Consider the following 24,766-nt stretch of genomic DNA (forward strand, 5'->3'; position numbering starts at 1 on the left):
ATGAATCTTTTTCAGCTTCAGGTTTTTTACCTGTACCATGAAAACACTGTTTTCATCTGCAGTTCATACTGTGACAAGAGTGTGTGTCAAGTACCTGGCTGAAGGAGTCACACAACTTGTGGCAACTGGGAGTTTTTCACAGGCACCTACCTCCAGCTGGGCATAGACTTGCTCAGGCATCTTCTGGCCATAGCTTTCCAGAAGCATAATGGTTTCTTTCAGAGGTTCAAAGAGCTCATCAGTAGCTCTCTGTCGGCTTCTTACAGCCAGAAGGTGACCCATGATGTCAACCAAACCATCATGATCGCCCTCATGCAGCTGTCTCTGAAGTCCTGCATTTGTCTGCTTGATGAATCCTTGCAGCTCACTCAGACTGTAGTGAACATGTACATGTGTATGGACATAAGCTAGGTTAATGAAAATGTCTTAATCACACATTTCAAAGCAAGACTATTCATCATAGCAGGAAGATATAATGAGCAAGCAAGTGTCCATCACCAGATGTAAGCATCCATTCATGTCATTTCCCACATTCCTCCTCCACATCATGCCAAGACCTATTCTTCAACTCTGGTAACTGCTTACCAATCTCTGCCTCTGTGGTTATTTGTAATGACACTTTATATAAATGGAGTCATACTGTATATGACCTACTGTGTTTTCTGTCTTTCACCAGACAGAAGGGTTTTAAGTTCATTCATAGATAAGTATTCCAAGGCTTGATGGGATATTATTTTCATTATGTACAAATACTATTTGTTAAACCTACTCTAAAATTAGCAGAAAAATACTCTTGGAATTAATCTGTCAACTACAAATGAGTCAGCTGCTGGTATACATACAAAGGTAGAGGCCAGCTTCAGGCATCATTCTTTGGGTTCCATGCAACTTAGTTTGTGAGTCAGGGTCTCTCACTGGATCTGGAGCATGCTGGTTTAGACTGGCTGGCTGGCAAACCCCAGGGAATCTGTCTCCACTTTCCCGCCTCTGGGATTACAAGCATATTCCACCACACTCAGTATATACATAGGTACAGAAGATTGAACACAGGAGATTGTCCTCACTCTTAAAGGACAAGAAGGTCACTGACTGAGCCATCTTCACAACCCACCAACTAACTTTTGTCAAGGGCTAGTACCATTTCAGACACAGAGTTCAATGTTACCTGTCCACGACAAATCTTAGCAGATGTTCTTGAAACATCCAGCTCCACTTCTTGATCACATTGAGTAAGCTCAACTTGAAAGGTCTCATGTCTACCTTGAACCAACTGTTAAACACTCGGAAGTCATCAAACTTGCTCATTTGAACATACAAAGCCTCATAAATGTCAATCTGTAAGATTAGGAAATAAATATCTATATAGCAACAGCATGGAAAGCCAGTTAACAGAACCCAATCCTAAGGTGTTGCCTTGCCTGTTCTTTGAATTGTTCTAATGTTGGCGGTTGTAGGGTGTCTTCACTTGCAGGAGTATCCATTTCCTCAGATGGCACAACATGGCCATACAGGAGGAACTGCCTTAGAATCTCTACCCGGTCATCCACCCAGAGGTAAGAGTAGGTCTCCAGAGAACTTCTGAACTCCAAGACTTTGTTGATGACATCAGCAACTCTATTCATTATCTCCTGCCGGACCTCTGCCAGGCCTAACATGTTATCCATATCGCTCTAAATGAGAGGAAGCCAAGTGTGTTTTTAATGAAAGAATTCTTACCATAACATTATCCCAAGTAATTTTTCAAGGGAGAATACCCCACAAAAGAAACTTAAAATAAAAATTTTAAAACACCTGTGTTGTTTTTACTGGTATCTTTCTGGGGCTCCTCACTATCCCAGTTTGGTTCCTGAGAGATTACCTGGTAGTCTGTGATGTCCAGATGTGCTGCCACACGCCTCATCTGGGCAGACACTCTGAAGCTGCCACACAACATTTCCTCCACCAGATCGTAGAAGCCATCCCCAGCCTCTCTTTCTAAAGGGGGCTTGAACACAATCTCTGGGGGCATTAAGAGCATTTGTGCTTGAAAAAATGGTGCAGATTTTAACTGTTTCTCTGTGCTCCTCAGGAAGAAGTCGAGGTCATGCATGATGGCCTGAAAAAGGCCTTCCACCACAATGTCATCAATGAATTCCACATAAATTTTCCAGGAATCCAGAGAAGGATCAGCTCTGAAGAGCTCCCGGTTCTCCTAAAAACAAAGCATTAGAGGGTTGTGGTTAATGATGACCAACATAAAAGGGAAGCTCACCACATTGAAGAAAGGGTTGCATTTTTGTGCATGGTACTGAAATATTCAAACCTAAGGCTATAGAACCTGGAGGCAGAAGGCAAGTACTGTTGCAGGATTTTATAATAGTATAGCACTAAGCTCACATACCACGTGTGTTCAAAAAGTATCTTTCAGAAGAAATATTAACATGAAGATTGCTATCTTCAAATACAGGCAAGAAATAAACTAGTTCCCAAAATATTATGCTCCAGGCTCTGTCTCAAATGTTGCTATCTAAGGATGTTATGTAAATAAAGAGATTTCCTTCTGATTTCTGAGGACATTATTCTGGGACACTGAAATATTATCAAGGTGAGGATGGGAATCCTATGGGTTTGCTTCCCTCAAATGTAAGGGTTACTTCTCTTGGAGATGCTGTTTTTTCTGCCCTATATCTGCAATATCCATATTTGTAACCTGTATGCATGTAGCACACATCCTGAGAACCTGACATGGCAGCCTTTTCTTTTGTGGTCACTAGAAGGCAAAAGGATAAATACAAGGGCAAGAGGGGAAAATCCTAAAGACCATCATGCTCAGCCTCCTATGGAAGATATGAAAAGCAAAGGCTCGTGACGTATTTAGGGTCATACTGGTGGAAGTCAGCAGCTATGCAGGACTGGAAATCTCCATCCTCTCCTATTCCCACTGCAGGGCTTCTCTGATACATCAGTCATACCAGAAACACTTTGCTTCACTGCTGAGATTTGCAGAAGAGATGAACTTTTACACATTTAGGGGAAAGCAGTTTCTTTCTCGAACCATCTGCATGGTGATGTCCATTTCTACCATTCTCTACCCAGTCCACTCCTAACGAGGCTTACACTATCAATTCTCTTTGGCAAGGTTGCCAATGGTTTCTACTTTGCCCAGTTCATGTTCAACTCTGGCCTTCATTTCTAGGTCTTAAGTGTGGAATGGAACAAAGGTGAGCTCTTCCCACTCTGTTCCTTTCAGGGTATCACTGTCTCCTTTCAAAAGGAATGCTCCTCCTTTCCTAACCTCATCGAGTACTACAAGGACCTCTTCCCCATCTACAATTAATTCCTACTTATTCTTGTCTAATATATATATTATCTATTATATATTAATTAATATATATTGTCTAATATATATGCATATATATTATATATGTATATATTACATATATTATACATATTATAGATAATATATTATATATAATATATTACATATGTGTATACATACATAAATACATACATGCATACATATACACAAAGAAACGTATTTTTGGTTATCTATTCTGTGTTAGTCTCCTGGATTTTGTGCCTTAAACACAAGATACTTCTAATGCCACCTGTATCAAAATCATTGAGAACCATTTTTGACTGACACTCTCCAGTCCAGATCTAGTTTCTTCCCCTACAAAACCTGTTTCAATGCCTTCTCCCCTTTATGAGAGACCTCATTTGTCAATCTGCTCAGACTTGAAACCTTGATTTCTTTGACTCCCTATAGCATGTCTCATAGGCTCTTCCTTCAAAATATATCCAAGCCCCATCATTACTAAACTGTAAAAATATCTCTGGCAAATCCAGACATGGAGACCTCCACACTCAAGGATATTTGTTAGCACAGACAGTTCCTATGTAACACTGCAGAGGCAGAACTAAGGACAACACATTTTTCAGTGGACCCCCTCCCCAACAGGCATTCCCCCATTCAAATTCTACAAAACACTGAGCCCTGTGTGCCATGCTACATAGCCTCCTCTCCCATGCAAAGTGGTCTCCATTGCTTCTGTTGAGGTCAGTTTCCTCTTTTATTTTACTCCAGTCGTGATCAATCAATCCCCCATCACCTAGGCTAAACCATTTCTCACTGGATCATGATGCTCCTGACTAACTCTGTCTCCTGCTTCTCTCCTTCTTGCAGCTTACCCTCAACAGAAGCAGCTTTGAGCAGAGTCTCTGGATGCTACCTTCCCATTAGGTCAAAGCCTTCACCGTAGCTACCAAAGCCTGTGATATGTGCACATGGTCCCCTCTAAACACTATCCCTAGCACCATTCCTCACATACATTCCTTATCATGATGCTGACCTTCACAATGATCCTTTGGTGGGCCAGGTTGCTTCACCTCAGATCTTAGGCTTTTTTTGCTATTTACTCCCCTCAGCCTTCTGCAGGACTTGTCCTTTAGTGAAGAGGGCTATAATGTCTCCATTTAAAGTTTAGCTTTCTTGTCCCTGACTCTGCCCCTAGCTCATAATCACTGCTGTTTTACATGGCTGCTTTAGTTGTAACTGACATAATAGCTACTTATTTTCTCTTGCCTTTTTCCCTGACCAGAGCATCAGCTCCATGATACACTGTCTGATGGGTCTTCTCTCAACGTGCTTGCTTTTAGTTCTTGCTTCTCCCCTTTGGTTTTGTTTTATTTTGTTTCTTCAATTGTTTATCTTAGAAGACTGCTTGTTTGAAAGGTCCCAATACACACACACACACACGCACACACACACACACACACACACACACACACACACACACAGAATTATTTATATTATGTTACATGTGCTTTGTGCCCACAAAGGTTAAAAGGGTGTATTGGATCCCCTGGAACTGAAGTTACAGATGGTTGTGAACTGTTATGTGATATTGAGAATGGAACCCAGGTCCTCTACAAGAGCAGAAAGTATTCTTAACCACTGAGCTATCTCTCTAGCTCCAAGAAACCCAAATGTATGTTTTAAAAGCAGAGTAATGACTGCTGCCATCCTTAGGAGATCATGAAAACATGGTGGCTAACACCAGTCAATCAAATGGTAGACTTAAATAACAACCAATGGGATCAGCTGGGACAAACAAGATCCCATCGCTATCTTTTCACTTTGGTCATGTGCCTCATATTCATATCTCTCCCTTGGGAATGAGGAGTGGGTGGCTACACAAACTACAGGGAAATAACACAAATCCTTCCACTTTAAATTTGACCCAAACCATCTATCAGCTCCTTCAGGCTTGATCCACAACATTAAGTTCAGCATTTGTTGCTCTTTACTAATTAAAAATCCCTATAAACATCTAAATGTTAGAAGTCATTACCTCAACCAGGTTGTGTATCTTGCAACTATCTTCTTGGATTAGCTTATATTTTTTAGCAAACAGATCCCCCTTGTCATCCAATGTCAAGGCAGCCTCTCTTCTAGTCTCCCTCCGGGGCAGCAGTGGCCACTCAGCCCAGACCTGCATAGTTTGCTGGATTGTTTGCAAGTTGCTTTGAGTCTGTGACACTCTGCACTCCAGATCAGCGGTGGCCACCTGCACCCTCTCCATGTAGACCCAGAAGTCATCTTGCCATGTCAGCCAAGTTGCAGCCACCCTGAGCTGCTCATCAATGGCTCCAAGCTCATCCTCAATGAGAGGGTATTCCACTTCCAGAAGGGTTTGTTTCAGCTTATTGTAGCCTTGTACAAGGAGCTCAAGATTCTCTATGTACTGAGAAAGACCAGCCAACCAAGCAAGAAGACACAAAACAAAAAGATATGTTAACACCTCTATCTGAGAGGGATCAAATACCACAGGTCTCCAAACCAAGAAATAAAATGCAAAATATTTTTATCTCAAAGATACCAACTATCAAAAGCCACAAACCTTTAAAATAATGTTCCTTTTCTGGAAAATGCGTAAAGCTGAATCTGGTATGTCGGACTTCTTCAGCATCAAAAGGTATTTGACTTCTCTCAGCACTGCCACAAGCTATTTCAAGAATAGTAAGGATTATTTCATACTCTAAGAACATTTCTGGGCCAACAAGGTAGATAGTGAGTAGAATCATTTGCTATGCAGGCCTGACAACCTCAACACAGTCCCTGGATCCCATGGGGGGAAAAAACCTCAGATGTGCTCACATATGCAGTTTTAAGAACTCCTCCAGTCACATGGTATGGAGACAGGAGGGCTGGCTGGAAGCTCACGGAGTTGGTGCAGCAGTAGAAATAAGAGACAATGTCAGTAACAAGGAGGAGAACTACTCCTGCAAAGCTGTCTTTTAACCCCATGTGCTCCGTGTATTTGCCTTCTCTCCCCCCCCTCAAATAAATAAAAATAAATCTTGAAAAATAAGAATACCTTTCAATGTTAAGCTGATTTTGACTTGAAATAGTTAAATGTGATCTAGAAATTATTGTGTTTCTGGTTCAAAGTAAACAGACTTTTGCTACATACACTTTGTTACATCCCAAGAAATGTATGTCTTCGTGTGTGTGTGTGTGTGTATGTGTACTCTGCTATATTTACAGCATATGCCATTTTTGGTTAATTAAAGTTTTATATTAAAATTTGAGCATTGCAGAATTCACAGACTCCATGCAATGAGAGCTAATGGCTCTTTGATGTTTCTAATGGTTCTTTGTGCATGGAGAATGCCTGTAATGCTAACAGTTGTTCTCTAAGAGAAAACAAGGCTTTAATGGTACTTAAACCCAAAAGACTCTCAATTACCCCTAAAAACACTTCAAGGATTATTTTTATACTTGTTCTCATATTTGTATTAAAATTTTACTATTTATTTATTTTTAATTTATTGCAATTTTTCAGAAAAAAATTAAACTCAGAACATGTAATGCCTATAATATGTCCAAGAGACATCTTTCCCACCCAACTATGAAAGCTGACTAAGTCACTGAAACACCACCCACTAAATCCCCCCAGGAGGGAGACTAGTTTTATGAAATCAGAAATCAGTACTCAGCTTTCTGCATAGACTATTTATGTTGATGTACCGAATTTTCATTAGCAAAATAAGGTGATAATGGTATTTGTATTTGTTTTAGGAAAATAGACTGGAGTTGGGTGTTCAGCATGACCCTCTAATTCAGTAAGCCAACTTCCCACTTCCTAGGTACTCATTGGGATTTCCCAGGAAGGCTCTGGACAATCACCTCCACAATACTGAATAGTCTTCATTATTTGAAATTCACCAAATTCTTTTTTTTTTTTGACCCAGAAATTTACAAAGAAGCTTGCCTTTACTACCATGGTATTCATGGTAGGTAAACGGAAAAAGAACAATTTTGTGCCTCTTATCTCCAAAGCGAAAAGACCACGAGATAGGTTGTTCAAAATATATGTTATACATGGAACATGTGGTTAGGCATGTTTGGTCACATGTCTAACCTCAGCCAACACTTGAGAGGCAAAGACTGGTAAATCTCTTTGAGTTTGAGGTCAGCCTGGTCTATGTAATGAGACTCTGTGTCAAAAAAAAAAAAAGTCAATCCATCAGTCAATCAAAGTCAATCCATCAGTCAATCAATCAACAAATCAATCAATTTCTGTATATGTATGTACATGTGAGAGTGTGTATACCACACACATATACACACATATTTACTAATTATGCACATATGAAATTATACACATACATACACAGAGAGAGATAGAGAGAAGAGTGTTCAACTAAACCCGCATACATGCATGCATACACACACAAAAAAAACTCTGTAAGAAACTCTTTCTTGAGCTTAAATTGATACCACTCCCAGAGCTGCCATTTTCCCAAAATAGAGTTTAAATAACTGAAATGAATTTCTCCATCATCAGGGGAGGCTTCAGGGATAGAGTAGCTGCATCTTTAATGCACTTAGAAAGGCAAAGTCCTACCTTTGGGTCAAAGTTGACACTAAGAAGGCCATTTATAGGACTGAATTTAATCAAGGGCTGATTCAGATTAAAATCACAGGTTTCATCCACATTTCTTCTCCATTCGCTATAGATGTGACTTTCAAATTGATCCAGCAAAGTGGTCATTTCAGCATACTTCTGACAGACTGCAGCCTCATCAGGACTGTCTGGAAATCTGCAGGAACGAGGTTTTTCTACTTTTCTACATATGTCTCAGGGTATAGAATATTTAACAATAGAGAACAGGAGTGTGCATTATAAAGATCAGAGGGAGAGCAATGAAATCCACACAGTGCTTTAAAATTGTATCTACTTAAAGGCAATTTGTGGCCACCTCCTGTAGACGGGAGGACTTTAGTGAAGGAAAGGGGATATCAACCCAAAATCTGCCCTGCCTACATGATGCACAGGAATAAAGATGAAGCAGAGATTGAGGGGATGGCTAACCAATAACTGGCCCAATTTGAGTTCTATCCCATGGTTGTGAGATATAGTGGCAACTTCTGACACTAGTAATGATATGCTTGTACATGTACTACAATGCTATGCTTGTAGATAGGAACCTAGCATAACTGCCTTCTGAGCAGCTTCATCTGCCAGTTGATGGAAACAGATGCAGGCACCCATAGCCAAACATTAGGCTAAGCATGGGGAGTCTTGTGGAAGAGGGGTTGAATAAGCCAAAGGGATCAAGGATACTACAAGAAAACCTACAAAGTCAACTAAGGTGGGCCCTTTGGGGCTCACAGAGACTAAACTCCCAACCAAAAAGCATGCATGGACTGGACCTAGGCCCCTACACATATGTAGCAGATATGCAGCTTGGTCTTCATGTGGATCCCCTAACAATTGGAGTAGGGCTGTCTCTGACTGTGCTGCCTCCCTTTGGATCCATTTCCCCTAGCTAGACTGCCTTGTCTGGCCTCAATGGGAAAGGATGTGCCTAGTCCTGCTGCAACTTTTTGTACCAGGATGGGTTGGCACCGATGGGGGGGGCTTCCCTTCTTTGAGGTGAAAGGAAAAAGAGTTGGGAAAGGGAGTTATGAGGTGGGTACTGGGAGAAGGGAGGCTGGGATCAGGATGTAAATTGAATAAATGAATTAAAGGAAAAAAAGACAAAAAGTAGTTACAAATGGATAAATGGGATCCAAAGACCCCAAAGAGTCAACAAGTTACCAGTTTCTAGCAGAAAGTTAAATAAGAGCACAGAGGACTGTGTGACAAAGTAGGAGAGCTTGATGAAAAGAAATAAAATAATTAAACTTTCCAGACAATGAATGAAAAGGAGACATTAAAAGACAAAGAACCAGAAAATACATAAACAATATGAAGTTATGAGTCCCATAAAATATTACAAAGTCATATGTTAAAGCCTTCTTACCAGATCAAACCCAACCAAACCAGAGCAGGCCAATGAGTCCTCAAGTGTTATTGACAGCCACCTCCTGTGTGAAAGCCAGCCCTAACCCAGGCATGATGACACTTGCCTATGATCCTAGCATCTGAGAGCTGGAGGCAGTAGAAGCAGGACTTTGAGTTCATCCTTGGCTACCTAATGAATGCATTTGAGAACCATCTGGGCTGCAGAGATCCTGCCCCGATACATAAACACCTATAACATCAGCACAATTCATCATAGAGTAAGGCTAACTACTCACAGATAATGGAAAGATGTAAAGTTTGACCAGAACATTTGAAGGCGTTCAAGGAGCATTCTGGCCCACTTGATATTTCCAGAGGTAAATGGCATATTCTTGTTCAGAATTTCATGCCCGTGTTCAATCTGCATGTTGGCATTTTCATGAAGAGGAAGAAAGGGGACACATAGTCAGGGTGCCTTCCAACCTTAGAAACAGCTCTTAGCATTACTTTAATAGTGGCGTTAAACATGGTGATTAATAACTTCACTAGTGAAGTGGTAAGGTCCAAAGTAAGTTTCCCATCTCTGTAATAAAGGCACTCAGTTGGTAGAGTAGCTTAGTGGTAGAGTTTTTCCCAGCCGGGAGAAGGTCTCTGGTTCAATCTCAAGCAGTAGAAGTGCCTAATGTCTATATATAACAACACTGATTAATCCTGATGTATAATTTATCTAATAAATTTAATCTTTACCCACAATGAAAATGGTTATATTTGATGGTCATTACCATAATAGGGTGGCATTGCTCAACCCTTCCACTACTTACCTGTTTCATGTGTTCATCATAGAGTTGCTTACACATATCCAACTCTGCATTAAACATGTTCAATAATGTGCTGTAATGTTGGCTGAAAATTTCCATGACAACTGGTTTCTCTAGAAAATTCCCAAATATGGTCAAAAGCTACAAAAAAAAAATCCAAGTTAATGAAAGGTTAAGAACATTGAGCTTTTAGTGCAAGAATTTTCCCAGTTGAACTTTTTATACTACTAGAGGCAAAGTCTAGGCTCTAGATACATACAATGTCACAAAAGACAAAAATGTTTATTTTGTGGTCCTCCTGAAAGTCTATATAAGCAATAAACCAAATTCTAGATGAAATTATTTGCCTCCATGGAAAATCAAGAGGATCAGAAATGACCAATGTCTAGAGCCAATGATTACTAGCTGGCTCACAGCTACCAAATGCTGTGAGCTCAAGATACCCCCTGCTGGTATCAGGGATATTTTCAACCTTGCTAGTGTGTATAAGAAGAGAAGGAAGACTTATGTGTGTATTATATGATTCTCCTCATTGACAATTACACCAAAATATACCAATAAAAATGACTGTTGTACTCTTAGTTCACCTCTGAGTTCTACTCACCCCTAACAGTGGCCTGGGGCAGCAATGAGTCCTGGCCTGAAAACACTACAGTTAGGCACCTTCTTTGACATGAAAGTTCTGGCTCAAGCCAAATCCATCAGCTCATCAAGTTGTCTGTGTCTCAGAAAGAGCACGTGGCTGGCTGAATTAATGCAACTTAAGTAAGTGGGCAGAAACTAGTAGCAAGCAGAGGAAGCACATGAGAGGAAGCAGGCAGGACACAGATACTACAGATATCAATCTGGTAATAGCACCAGCTTCATGAAGACCCATACTCTACTGCTCACTAAAGACTCCCAGGTTCCCAGCTCCTCACAGATGTCAGCAGTGATGCACTAAGTTTACTTTCTGGAGTGAACTAGCTTGTGTGTTCTCATGATGTGGCTTTCTTGGTAAACTAAATCACACATGAATATAATATTTTTTTTCACAACAAGAGTTGACACAGCACTGGATGCCAGACATGACTAACGGAAGGCATTAAAAACAGGTGATCAGATACTAAAAATAGTCAATCAGATACTTCCCTGGGAGGAACTGAATTGCAGAGAGGAAGTCACTTGCCAAAATTCATAGACCAGTGGCAAGATAAGAACACAGGTCTCATTCTTCACTGGTGCCTTCTTGATCTCCCCATCCTAAGGTCTTATTTCTACTACTTACATAACTAATGGCTAACTACAGTATCAAATAAGAAAAATTCTAGATGGAATAATTTCTTAAGTTTTGTTCAATTCTATAATTTTGTATTACACTGATAAGTCATTCTGTTCATTGTCAATGTTATTAGTCTCTTAGTGTGCCTACTTTCTTTTTTTTTTTTTTTTTTTTTTTTTTTTTTTTTTTTTTGTGGTTTTTTCGAGACAGGGTTTCTCCATATAGCCATGGCTGTCCTGGAACTCACTCTGTAGACCAGGCTGGCCTCGAACTCAGAAATCCGCCTGCCTCTGCCTCCCAAGTGCTGGGATTAAAGGCGTGCGCCACCACCGCCCGGCAATGCCTACTTTCTAAACTAAACTGATCGTGAGCACATAAGTATTAGAAAATATGGACAAGTTCAATTCTAAACAAGGCTGACATGACCACAACCATCATGCAGACTTCACAATATGCCCATTATCATGCATTTTATATTGGAATTTTCTACAAGAGATATCTCAAAATAACCAAGTAAAGCAACATGAAAATGAAGAGAATTTTGGTTTATCCCCCTTAGGAAGTAATGGATATCCCTCAAAACTTTTATTGAAAAAAAAGTTTCATTATGGAAGTTTTACACACCTTCCCATCAACTTCACTCAATGAAAATAATACAATGGAAAAGATATGTAAATTATCATATAAATACATCTATCTCACAAGCCACCAAAGACAAACACATTCTGGCTTTTTCTGATAATGGTTACAATGGTAACAGAAACTTCCAGATAATTTTAAACCCAGTGGGTCAACTATCTAGCAAAATGTTAATTATTAACTTTCTTTTCCAGTCCACTTTTTTGTTGGTTGGGACTTCCAGCATTTTCACAAGTAAATACTACCCTCCTAGGTTAACAAAGGGAACCCAAGCATCAACTGGAAATATATTTCTTTCATTACATTTGCCTTACATTCTCTAGAAGTCTTCTAGCTACTTGCTTACTTGCTTACTATCTAGTTACAGCTCAGCTTGCTTACTTGCCTGGTGGTACCTAAGCCCTATGTACATAAAAGGAAAAATAGAGAGATACTACAAAGAGAAGGCAGGAGCTGAAAGTGATGCTTTTTGATCCGTTGGGCACTCATGCTATCCTGGGAGCTCCTCACTGCCAATATATAAATAACCCTTTGCCTCCAGGGTGAGAGCTATAGTCGCACAGCCTCCAGGGTGAGAGCTACAGTCTCACAGCCTCCAGGGTGAGAGCTACAGTCTCACAGCCTCCAGGGTGAGAGCTACAGTCGCACAGCCTCCAGGGTGAGAGCTACAGACGCACAGCCTCCAGGGTGAGAGCTACAGACGCACAGCCTCCTGGGTGAGAGCTACAGTCGCACAGCCTCCAGGGTGAGAGCTACAGTCGCACAGCCTCCAGGGTGAGAGCTACAGTCGCACAGCATCCTGGTATTTTGAGGCAGGACAGACAGATGCTTCCCTTCACACTGGTTCTGCAAGGTGAAGTCTGAATCTCACATTTCCTTTTCCTAAAGATTCTGCTTCAGACCCTTTTATCCCATCTCCCTCTTGGCTTCCTAATGTGATACAGCTTTGCATAACTGCTATACTGTCCAAAGTAGTATTAATATTAATTTTTTCTTGGGTTTGCCTTGTTCAAAGACTTTTGTTTTGTTTTGTTTTGTTTTTCGAGACAGAGTTTCTCTGTGTAGCCTGTGTGGCTGTCCTGGAACTCACTCTGTAGACCAGACTGGCTTTGAACTCAGAAATTAGCCTGCCTCTGCCTCCCTAGTGCTGGGATTAAAGGCATGTGCCACTACTGCTTGGCTGTTCAAAGACTTTTTAATCCTGTGGTTATCTGAAAAGTGTATGTGTGTGTGTGTGTTTGCGTGTATGTGTATGTATGTGTGTGTGTGTCTGCAACATAGTAAAATTTTAATACAGGTTGAACATAATTTATCAGCAATGCTTGGAACAGGAAGGATCTTGGACTTCAGGGTTCAGGCTTTGGGGAAAGCAGACTTTAACAATGGAGATCGTGCTACCTGTGGCAGTATGCTCACCTCAAGGTGTTTGGGACTTGGGGGCACTTTGGACTTCAGATTTTTTACTGAATCACATTCAACCTGCATGTTGTCTAAAATCTCTTCTGGACTCTTTTCCCAAACACATTTCAACTTTCCTTAATACAAATCTTAGAGCCACTTATCACTGCTGTGTTCATTTTCCTTCCTTTACCAGGAACAGACACCAAACTGTCACCTTTCAGAACAGCCTACAAAAATATTCCTCTTCTAAAGCAATCAGTGGTATGAGTTCATCAGCCTGTACCTATGGTTGAAGTCATGGTTCCCTGGAGTATATGACCCGGTACATTGTTCTTCTGCCATTACCCTCCCAACATGTGCCACGTCTAGTTCCCGTTAACCCTATTACCCTTAGGACAACAGTAAGTACCTACAAGGTAACTTATCCCTCACAAAAGCTATAAGATGATGCCCCATCATCCTAGGTTTAAGGTAGGATTTTAACTTATTAGTCAAGATAAAAATATGTGAAATGCTTTTAAAAAAATACTTGACAACAAAACAAAACTGCTTAGAAAAAATAAATGAAAATGTACTTAAATAACCCATGTTAATGGTCATGAGTGGGCAAGAAGAATGCTTTGAATTAGATTGTTAATTAAATGGAATTATGAATCTCTCTATATTGAGAGCTTACTCTGTTCTTCTGGTTACCCACAAAAGCTTAAAAGAGAGCATTTTCTGTAACATAAATATGAGAAGTCACTACAAAGACATTAGGAAAAAAACACTATCCAATTCTGTTAGGCAGAAGGAAAGAAAGAGAGAGAGAGAGAGAGACAGACAGACAGACAGAGAGACAGACAGACGGACGGACAAACCCTAACTCTGCCAAATTGGAAAGGCCACAAAAAGGATCAGAATGCCATCATTTTGTCAAAGAACACTTATCCGTATCTAGCCAAAGGAAAAATGTAGCATATTAAATATAAACTAATTGTAGCCAGGACAGGAAATTACCGAAACACTCTGTATATTTTCTCCAATGGGCATCTCAGTTTTACCTGAAAACTTTTGTTTTGTTAAAAAACAAACAAGCAAACAAACACACCCCACACCATTTGCTCTCAATCCTCCAATCACAATGCTCCACGCACTTAGAAAACACAGATAAAGCAGTTTCACCAGTGTTGGTCAATCTGTCTGAAAACTCAACATCGCATAACATCTTCCTCTGAAATTGGCCTGCTCTGTTACTTTGCACTGTCAGTCTTGACAAAGCATGCCTGTGGTTCCCAATTATGCTTGCTTGGATGACAAATACTCAAATCCTCTTTGGGATACAACCTAATATTAACTTATACTTGATTTGCAATTCACTTTTTTAACATGTTGTTCCTATTTCCATATTTCAAACTTTCCATCTTCAAGAGCTATCAAAATGCATTTTTTCCCAGAACAATTCAACTTCCCTTTCTCTCCCCACCCCTTCCACACAAGCTGGTCAGCTCTCTACACCCACATCCCACTCATCCCCAGCCTTTTGCATGATTCTTAACACACATTTACATTATAAAGTTCATTCACTAAACATTCTTTCATGCTTCAGTATCTCTGATGTCAGAATGCATTAGATAGTCAATGAAATTATAATTACTTTAGCAACACTTTCTCCTTATTGACACATAAATCATACCTGGCAATCAATGGTATCTTACACCCAATGAAATAGGGAAAATAAGTCATTATTTGTTTCAGTCAGAGTAATAAAGTAGGCAGATAATCCCAGCATGGGCAAACAATATAAAGAAAAGAATTATTGAAGTTATGGATTTTTTTTTTTTTAACTTTTCAATGTGGCATACTGTTGAGTCAATATTTCAATGACCACATTCAATTTGCTCTACAGGAAATAAGAGCTAAAACATAGTGAATGCCAGAGAAGATCAAAAGTTAAATGTCCTAAACATGACCTTCCCAGAGTAAACTTCATTATTCTCTAGTATGTTATCCAAACCTCATTACTCCGTGGGCTGAAGATGAAGGGAATGTGACCAACCGGATAATACTTTACCTGAATCAGAAAAAAATGTGCTTGGCCTTTTCATCTAACAGTCTAAATTATTCACTTTTTTGGGAGTTTCCTTTAACTAACCTTATATGCAGACTCCAAACCACTGCAATTGCTAAGACCTTCACAAAGCAGCGTCCCAAGCCTTCTGTCAAAATCCAGGGTTTTGGACTTAAATTTGAAATAGTCACTTTCAAACTCCTGTACCATACAAAGCAAAGTATTAGTTACAGAGGAGACTCCGACATGAAAGCAGCATCCATATGAGCTTGACCTTGTCTTCCCCCAGCAGCTCAGCTTATTTTTTTCTTAAGGGGATTCCAGAAAGGACCAACAAACAGCCACATCTGACTGATTGCACAGGTGGTCACCTCCTACACACAGTACTGCCTGTGTTGCAGGCTACCCATGTTTTCAGGAGGCTCAGCCTTCCCAGTATTATGGCTCCCACACTTGCATGTGGACATCAATGTGCCTGCCTTCCTCCACCTATCTTAACTAGAAAGAACAATGTCTCAAAACATCCCCAATAGAAAATCAGGTCATCAAATTAGTTCCACAGAAAGCTTTTGTTTATTTGTAGGATAGAAAACCTGTACATGAAAATGCTGTCTCGTGGGCTAAGAACTGAAACTGCACATCCATGAGATGCCTTATGAGTGACAGAGGAACTGGAAATACTCAGATATTTTTTTCCAGGTTCTCATTAATATGCAGCTGGCAGCTTCCTCTTCATGCATAACCACCCACTCTCGTAATTTGAAGGAAGGAAACTGGGAGGGAATGAGTACAGCTTTGTCTTCACAGTGCCTTCAGTAAAGCTTTCCCTGGAGACACACACAGGATGCCTGAAGTGCCCACTCTACGCTTGCACAGTGAAGGCCTTCCTCTGTCCACTTACAAAATTAGCAATAACAATCCGTTGTAACCACATCCACATCTGTTTGGCTCAAGGCTTTACATTAACCCAATCTTTATAACATATGGCACAAGTTGATATTGTTTTTCCATTTTGTAAATGGCAAAACAGACCCAGGTAGCAAGTACTTTTTTCTTACATTCTAAACAAACTCACTGTATGTTATTCCTTTAAGGCAGTCATTGAGAATTTGCTTCCTATTGCCATTGACCATTAGTGCAAAAGGAAATTAGGAAGGCATGATTAGTCACTGAATATATTTGTTACATTGACCCATTTAGGAAAAGAATTAGTTATGGGGGGAGGAATTTGTAACTTGATATCATTAATTTCTGTCTTCTGTTTAAGACTGTATCTAATCATTCAATTGTAGTAGTATATAATATACATTAGAATATATCATACAGCTATGCATAGAACCCATCCTCTGGCCTCTGGGAGGAAATGCACCCACAATACTCACAGCATTTCTAGGCCCTCAGATTCCTGATGAAAACCAAACAGGTAGGGATTTGTGGCAGTGAAGAAAGGACAAGCCCTCCTGACTGAATGGAACTTGTGCCATCTTAAGGCCTGAGAGAGACTCACATCTACCCCAGCACAGGAGGGAAGACACTCTGGGTTCTGAGAGTTGAGAGCAGCCCTTACCCAACTCTGAATCAGTGGATGCCTTGATTTTGGACTTCCTAGCCCTTATCAGGTGAGAAATAAACATCTCCTCTTCACACGGCACCTCACATACACTGTTGTTAAAGCAGCCTGAAAATACTGAGCAGGTCTCTTACAACAAGTTTAACCTGGAGTAGGAATTGCTCCAGGTCAGGCTTCTGAAGTCTGTGTCACAAACGACAACATTTAGCATCAAGAGGATGGAGCTAGGTCTCCTGAATTCTACCCAAGCAGCCTCTCTAGTCAAGAATCACTGACTTAGAAAAAAGACATAACTTCCCAGCAAGTTTTAACAAGTCTCACACATTCTACTTCTCAGGATAGAAGCTGACAGTATGCTGTTTGTAATTCTTAACTATTTAACCCTTGGAAAGAATGAGTAATATCAGAAGGGGATGTCACAGAATCTCCACCCCAGACTCATGTAAACACATGAACATGCACATGAGTACACACATGCAAGGGCAGGCACACACACACACATGTACATATACACATGCACACATGTAAACCACACATACATGCACATGTACACATATGCATGCACATGTACACATACACACATGAAAAACACACATTCATGTGTATGTACACACACATACGTGTTCTTGCTCTCTCTCTCCTCTATATTACATTCCTAAAACCAAATTTAGAAATGTCCCCAGGGACCTATCCCTTTAAAAATCCAGCAAGGAGGGGCTGGGGAAGATATTTCAGTGGGTCATTTTCTGACTTGAGGACCTAAGATAGATTCCCAGAACCTACTAAAGGATGAACAACAGTCTCTGTCACTCATGTACACACACACACACACACACACACACACACACACACACACTTGATAAAAAGACACTACTACAGAGAACCCACTGACTTCCCTGTCAAGTTGCTCTTTTTATAAACCCTAAGAGAAACTTGGGAAGCTCCTTTGACTCTTCTGACAAATGCTAACCATGTTCTCTCTTAACTATCTCCTGCCATCTTTGTCTCTATCTTTTCTAGCATAACCCTCCCAGCCTCCATTGCTGTACACCTAGGCTGCAGTTACCAGCTCTAAACATCCTCCAAGGTACAGCCTGGATGATCTATATCACTCCAAGTCAAGCTCCTGTAAGTTATCATCTCAATTCACAATCTGTTTATTAAAGTAATAGCAACATGGTTCTCAAGGCCCTGCGTGGTTAGGACTTGGTAACCCTGGTATTTTCAGTCTATGATAGAACCTCCAGGAGCTTTAATCTTTATTACCAACTTCTCTCTTGCCTCCTTTCTGTTCATGGTACAGATCTCTATGTATTTTCACCTCTGGAATAGAACTCTATTTTCATTGTCCAATACTCAGCATGCTGTACAGTCGCCTACCTATACTCTCCTTTGGATTCTGAGTCAAGAAAGCCTAGTGGCTGGACTTATTTTTCCAGTGATAGTCCCTATTGTTCCCAGAGTTCCCAGCTCATTGCTATTTCTCAGTACGTACTTAGTGGAGAGAAAATGATGAGTTAGTATGACTCAAGAATCGTTAATAAAAATGTCTCTATATTATGGAAAGTACAAAATTGCCTGTATTAGCATCCTGAGATGCTATCAAAAGGTTTTAATTAGAAAAAAGCCATGGTTTGACTAAGCATGTGAAAGGCTCTCAAGTTGCTCCACAGAGAAACTAATGGAGCCACAACAGGCCAGAGGGAGCAGCTTAGAGGCAAATGCAGCAGTGAGGGCGAGAAATGAGCCATGAATGTACTTCCCAGGCAAACCGTGAGAAAATGAATGAAGTTATCGAGGATGCTGAGCACTTCCCCTATGAGGTCAATTGTGACATTTGAAGAGCTGAAGATAGTCAAGAGTGGGGTGCGGGATGGGTGAAAACATAGTTCTGAACAGGTTAACTTTAAGCCACCCATTGAATTCCCAGTGGAGATGTTGATCAGGCGGTAGAATATGCTGTGTGTTCAAGACTTGAAGAAATTGCTCATTGTGAAGTGTCCTGCCTGTGCTTAAGGTTTTTAAGGAGTTCTTTATCCTCTCTGACCCTGCCCTTCCAGTGAGGCTTGAATGGGGGAGAGCCATGAATGGATATTAAACTTGTTCAGTTTGGGGTTTTAGAGTGATTAGCATGACCTCTCCTTCAGTTATTTTTAAATCCCTGCTCCTATACAATTGACATCTTATAACTCAGGTGTTGTACAGTTAGATCTTGGACTATTTATTCCACATATCTGCTATTTTATATTCTTTGATTAAGAGGGTTAAATTGTAAGCTACAGTATCAGTTTCAAATTCACACCAAATACTGAACCTGCTTTACACTCCTAGGTCAAATCCCCTTTGGTATGGTCTGCGTAGTAGTTTGGATGTAGATTGATATAGCCATTGTGGACAAGTGCCAGATTCCTGAATGTGAAACTAGAACAACTACAGAACCCAGTGCTCCACCTTCAACCGAAATGAAATCACCTCAGTAAGATAGCTGTAGGGAGTTGAGGGTAAATAACTCACACTCTAGGATATACAACAATATAAGAGGTGGTTAGTAAGTGAATGGATTAATCAATATCACAGGGGAGGAGGGAAGGAAGGAGGAGGGAGGGAGAGGGAGGAAGAGAGAGAGTATGTTTATAGGAAAATGAATGTTAACACTGACCAGGGAAAGGAAATTTGTCATTTGTCATGACATAGACACCCTTGGGGGACACTCTGCAAGTGAAATCAGTCAAACTCAAAAGAAAACTACTGTGTGGTCTTGCTGTACTGAATTTGGGAAGATGGAAGGAAATTTTGAGAGGTCAGTCAGGGGATACAAAATCACAGACATACAGGATAAACAAGCCCAGAGTACTCACAATGTGAGATACATAGCAAAATCATAGTCGGGATTTTTAAACCAGACCTTAGATGCTCTTGTCATGCAGATCTTTTAGAGAACTTTGCCTTTTCAATAAACCACATTTTGGTGTCACCCACTTCTCCTTGCTTTGGTGTTCTTACTCTAGCTGCTCCTTGGGTTTTCAGTGAAGTTGTACCCTGATAAACTGACCATACATTTAAAAGCTGAAGTCAAACTGTTTTAACATACCCCTGGGGCACCATGTGCTGGTCACTTGCCCTTGCTGACCATGGCCAATGTACTGCTCAGAAACATGAGAGTGAAATCTGAGATACACAGCTAGCCTGGGAGAAGGCCGAAGTTCAAAATGTGAAGCATGTCTACTGAATGCCTTTAGATTTCTCCATATCAGAAGCTTAATAATTGAGACAAGCTGGGTGGTGGTGGGACATACAACTGTTATACCAACATTCACATCTACAAGAAACCCTATCTTACATATACACATCTCATACATGCCACCTCTCTCACCTCTCTCTCTCTCTCTCTCTCTCTCTCTCTCACACACACACACACACACACACACTACATACTGTACCACACACATACCATTCACACACCATAAATAATACACACCATACATAATACACACAGACACCATATAACACACACATACCATACATATCATACCACACAGACACACAGAAACACACACACAAAATATAAATATATACACCACATACACATACACTATACATATACCACACACACACAGTATATATACCATAACACACATACACACTAAAATATACACATATACTCACACTATACACACATCATATATAACACACACAAATATACACAAATATGCCATACATACAAAACTATATACCATACCACATTCCTCAAACCTCCCCACATCATATATGACATACATAACACATACACACACACACACACCATAATATCATACCATACCCCCACACCTCCCTAAACCATACATACCCATATCATACCTTACATCCATACATAGCACACACACACAAAGTTGAAACATATCAAGGTTTTTGGTGGCTACTCTGTTCCTATTCTATTTTTTTCTACTAAAAAAGAAAAAAAAAAAAAGGAGCTAGGCAGTGGTGGTCCATACCTTTAATCCCAACACTCAAGAGGCAGGGACAGGCTGATTTCTGTGAGTTCAGGTCCAGCCTGATCTACAGATGAGTTGCAAGACTGCTAGAGTGACACAGAAACCTCTGTCTCAAAAATAAACAAGCAAACAAACAGGTTCTTTTTCTTGAGACCACCACCCCTTCTCATTCTGATCCTTCTCTGAGGAGTGGCCACATAACCCTGTTGCTCTGTGACAGAGTTCTGCATAGCTTCCTTATTGAATTCAGGGGACTCTCTTCCAGGCATTTCCCTCTTACTGCTTTACTGTTTGAGCCCACTGTCAAAGATCTGCCTCTCTGATTCCTTTAGGACAGGTGGGCAATTCCTGTTCCATGGGCCCTGGAACAGCTGTTACCACTGTAGCTCAGTAGATGTCCTTGCTTGGTGCTGATCTAGTCCTTCACACCCTTGATTTTCTGTTTCTCAGCTATGGAGGGAGCCAGGTGGGGGTGGGGAGTGGCGCTAGGATTGGTAAACTTTCCAGCTCTGCAACTTTGTTTCACTGTTTTGCTTCTCTGTGGCTTTGTGTATTTAGCATTGCTGTTTCCTTTGTGGGTTGACCCCTTATCACTGAGGAATCTGTCTTCAGCAATGTTCCTCTCTGTGAAGTCCACTTTACTAGACACTGTTGTAGTCCTTATTAATTTCCTTTGATTAATGTTTGCATCATATACTCAGTGACTTATAATATACTTGCATGGTTGTATTCGAACAACACCAACAAAGCAAAAAGCATGCACTTTGTCACATGTTTTAATTCACCCATCAATTTGTCTTTGAATTGGTGTATTTAAAACACTTGCATCTAATATGATTATTTGTATACTGCTATTTTTTCCAGTTTGCTCTCTATATTTTCCTGCCTCTTTATAATTATTTGTGCATTTAAAAATTACATTGGATATATTTATTGACTTTCAAGTGTATTGCTTTGCCACTCTCCTGGTGCTCTACCATATACACATAAAGCATTTTCACTGTGTAATACCATTTCACAAGTCCAGAGAAATAGAAAAGCAACAAACTATCGGGGAAAACTCACAAGAGAAATTAAGAATGCCTAGCGGCAAGCTGGTTGATGGTGCCATGTGCCTTTAATCCCAGCACTTAGGAGATAGAGCCAGGCATTTCTTGTGAGTTTGGGGCCAGCCTGATCTGCAGACCAAGTCCCAGAACAGCCAGAGCTATACAGCATAACCCTGTGTTGAAAAGGAAGAGGAGGAGAAAAAGGATGAAGAGGAAGATGAAGGGGAGGGGAGAGAAGGGGTATGGGGATGGGGGGAAGAGGGAAGAGGAACACAGACTGACTAGTAGCAAAGAAGATATAAATTTTCAATATGCTCTAACTCAGAACATGCAATAGATGTGCTACAATTGACATTTAAAGCTACAGATATAAGATGTTTAAAAAAATTAAATGGTTATTCTAGTTCCACATCTCAGAATAATAGAGATCAAAGGCAAAGACACATGCACTAAAAAATAAATCAAGAGAGATTAATCAAGAAAATAAAATGATGATTCTTAGAAATACAGTAATTTAGTTATATTAAATAAAAATTATCTAAATATACTAATTCAAAAGATTGACAATATTTTGCTAGATTGACAGTCTCTTATAGTCAGTTTTCTCTGAATACTCAATACTATGAAATTGCTACATTTTTCTAGAAATAAAAAGAATTACAATGCAGTACCATGAACACCTAACCATGCACAAAATTAGAAAACATATGTAGACATGGTGGTACATGTCTGTGGTCCCAGAAGATGGCAGCAGAGGAAGGATGGTGAGGAGCAGACCAGCCTGATCCCCATGACATGACTTTCATGGAGGGTGGGAGAAGGAAGGGTAATAGATGAAATGGACTCTGAGAGATATGACATCTAACAAAATCAATTCAAAAGCCAAAACCAGTAAGAAGATTAAATCAGCAATCAACAACTTCCCAACATACAAAAGCTCAGGACCAGGTGGTTTTACTAGGGATTCTGTAAGTATTTAAAGGAGAATTAAGATCAATCCTTCTCAAACTTTTCTAAAATCTTGAGGAAGAAGTACTTGCTAACTTGTTCTATGAGGTAAACATTGCTCTGATAACAAGGTCTGATAAAGATAGTTCAAGAAGAGAATATTTCAGACCAATGTTCCTTAAGAATGCTGAGACAATATGCAAATGAAATTGAATAGTTTATTAGAATTATTATAAACAGTGGTCAAGGGAAATATTCCATAATATCTGGGTGGTTTCACACACAAAGAAAAACCCCACAATATACCACATTAACAGAATGTCAGTGGGGAATGGACCTCCCATGATCCCAACTGATGCAGAAGGAGTTTAACAGTATTCAACAATCTTTCATGAGAAAAACATTCACTGAACTAAGAATGGAAGGAACTCATGACAGGGCCCCCTGTGGGCACTGAGTAGTTAGCATCATCTCCAAAGATGAAGGGGGTAAGTGCTTCCGTCTCTCACAGGGCAATTAGGCAAGTAAACCAAGAAGCATCCAAATTACAAAGTAATCATGTCTATTCACAAGTGACATGATTTTATCTAAAGATTACACACCTAAGAAATGAGTCTAATAAACAAGGAAAGAAATAAAACTACAAGACCTGAAAATGGAAACAGAAGCAATAAAAAAATAAAACACAAACTAAGGGAATCCTAGAGATGGCAAACCTAGGGAAAAGAACAGGAACAACAGATACAAGCATCGCCAACAAAGTGCAGAAGATGAAAGAGAGAATCTCAGGCACAGAAGATACAATAGAAGAAACTGATATATCAGTCAAATAAAATGTTAAATGTAAAAATATTCTTGACACAAAATATCCAGGAAATCTGGGATGTAATGCATGAAAAGACCTAATCTAAGAATGATAGGAATAGAAAATAGTGAAGATCCTAGAAAATATTCTCAACAAAATCATAGAAGAAAACTTTTCCAACCTAAAGAAAGAGATGCCTATAAACATACAAGAAGCTTATAGAATACCAGTTAGACAGGACCAGAAAAGAAAGTTCTCCTGCCACATTATAATAAAAACACAAAATCTACAGAACAAATAAAGAATATTAAAAGCAGCAAAGAAGAAAGGTCAGGTAACAAACAAAGGCAGACCTATCAGAATTACACCTGACTTCTCAACAGAGACTCTAAAGCTAGAAGGGTCTGGACAGATATCCAGCAACTTCTATAAAACCACAGATACCAACCTAGACTATTGTACCCAGCAAAACTCTCAACCACAATTTATGAAGAAAACAAGATATTTCAATACAAATTCAAAGTAGAACACTATCTATCCATAAATCCAGCCCTACAGAAAATACTAGAAGTTATCCAACCTGAGGAGGATAACTACATCCAAGAAAACAGAAGAAATAAGTAATTCCATACCAACCAAACAAGGGAAACACACACACATACACACACATTAATACCATCAATATCAAAATAAGAGGAAATAACAATCACTGGTCACTAATATCTCTCACCACCAATGGACTCTATTCCTCAATAAAAAGCCACAGGCTCACAGAATGGATATGAAAACAGGATCCATTATTCTTCTGCACACATGAAACACACCTCAGCAATAAAGATAGACATTACCTCAGAGAAAAGGGCTGAAAAAATTTTACAAGCAAATGGACCCAAGAAACAAGCTGAAGTAGCCATTCTAATATCCAATAAAATAAACTTTCAGCCAAAATTAATAAAAA

At 39.9% G+C, this 24,766-nt stretch overlaps 1 protein-coding gene across 1 annotated transcript in view; it reads right to left on the reverse strand.

The window, feature by feature from the left end:
- Dnah11 (dynein axonemal heavy chain 11) overlaps nt 1-24,766 on the reverse strand; it is a 328,931-nt gene that overhangs the window by 272,310 nt on the left and 31,855 nt on the right. The window contains exons 9-18 of the mRNA XM_031357847.1: nt 15,529-15,645; nt 10,097-10,234; nt 9,572-9,696; nt 7,893-8,088; nt 5,883-5,987; nt 5,334-5,726; nt 1,859-2,191; nt 1,419-1,670; nt 1,166-1,335; nt 151-373 (exon numbers count right to left, since the gene is read on the reverse strand). Coding sequence (XP_031213707.1) covers nt 151-373; nt 1,166-1,335; nt 1,419-1,670; nt 1,859-2,191; nt 5,334-5,726; nt 5,883-5,987; nt 7,893-8,088; nt 9,572-9,696; nt 10,097-10,234; nt 15,529-15,645 — 2,052 coding nt within the window. The remainder of the gene's footprint in view (nt 1-150; nt 374-1,165; nt 1,336-1,418; nt 1,671-1,858; nt 2,192-5,333; nt 5,727-5,882; nt 5,988-7,892; nt 8,089-9,571; nt 9,697-10,096; nt 10,235-15,528; nt 15,646-24,766) is intronic.

This window comes from Mastomys coucha, unplaced genomic scaffold (genome assembly GCF_008632895.1).
Source record: "Mastomys coucha isolate ucsf_1 unplaced genomic scaffold, UCSF_Mcou_1 pScaffold6, whole genome shotgun sequence".
NCBI classification, from domain to species: Eukaryota; Metazoa; Chordata; class Mammalia; order Rodentia; family Muridae; genus Mastomys; species Mastomys coucha.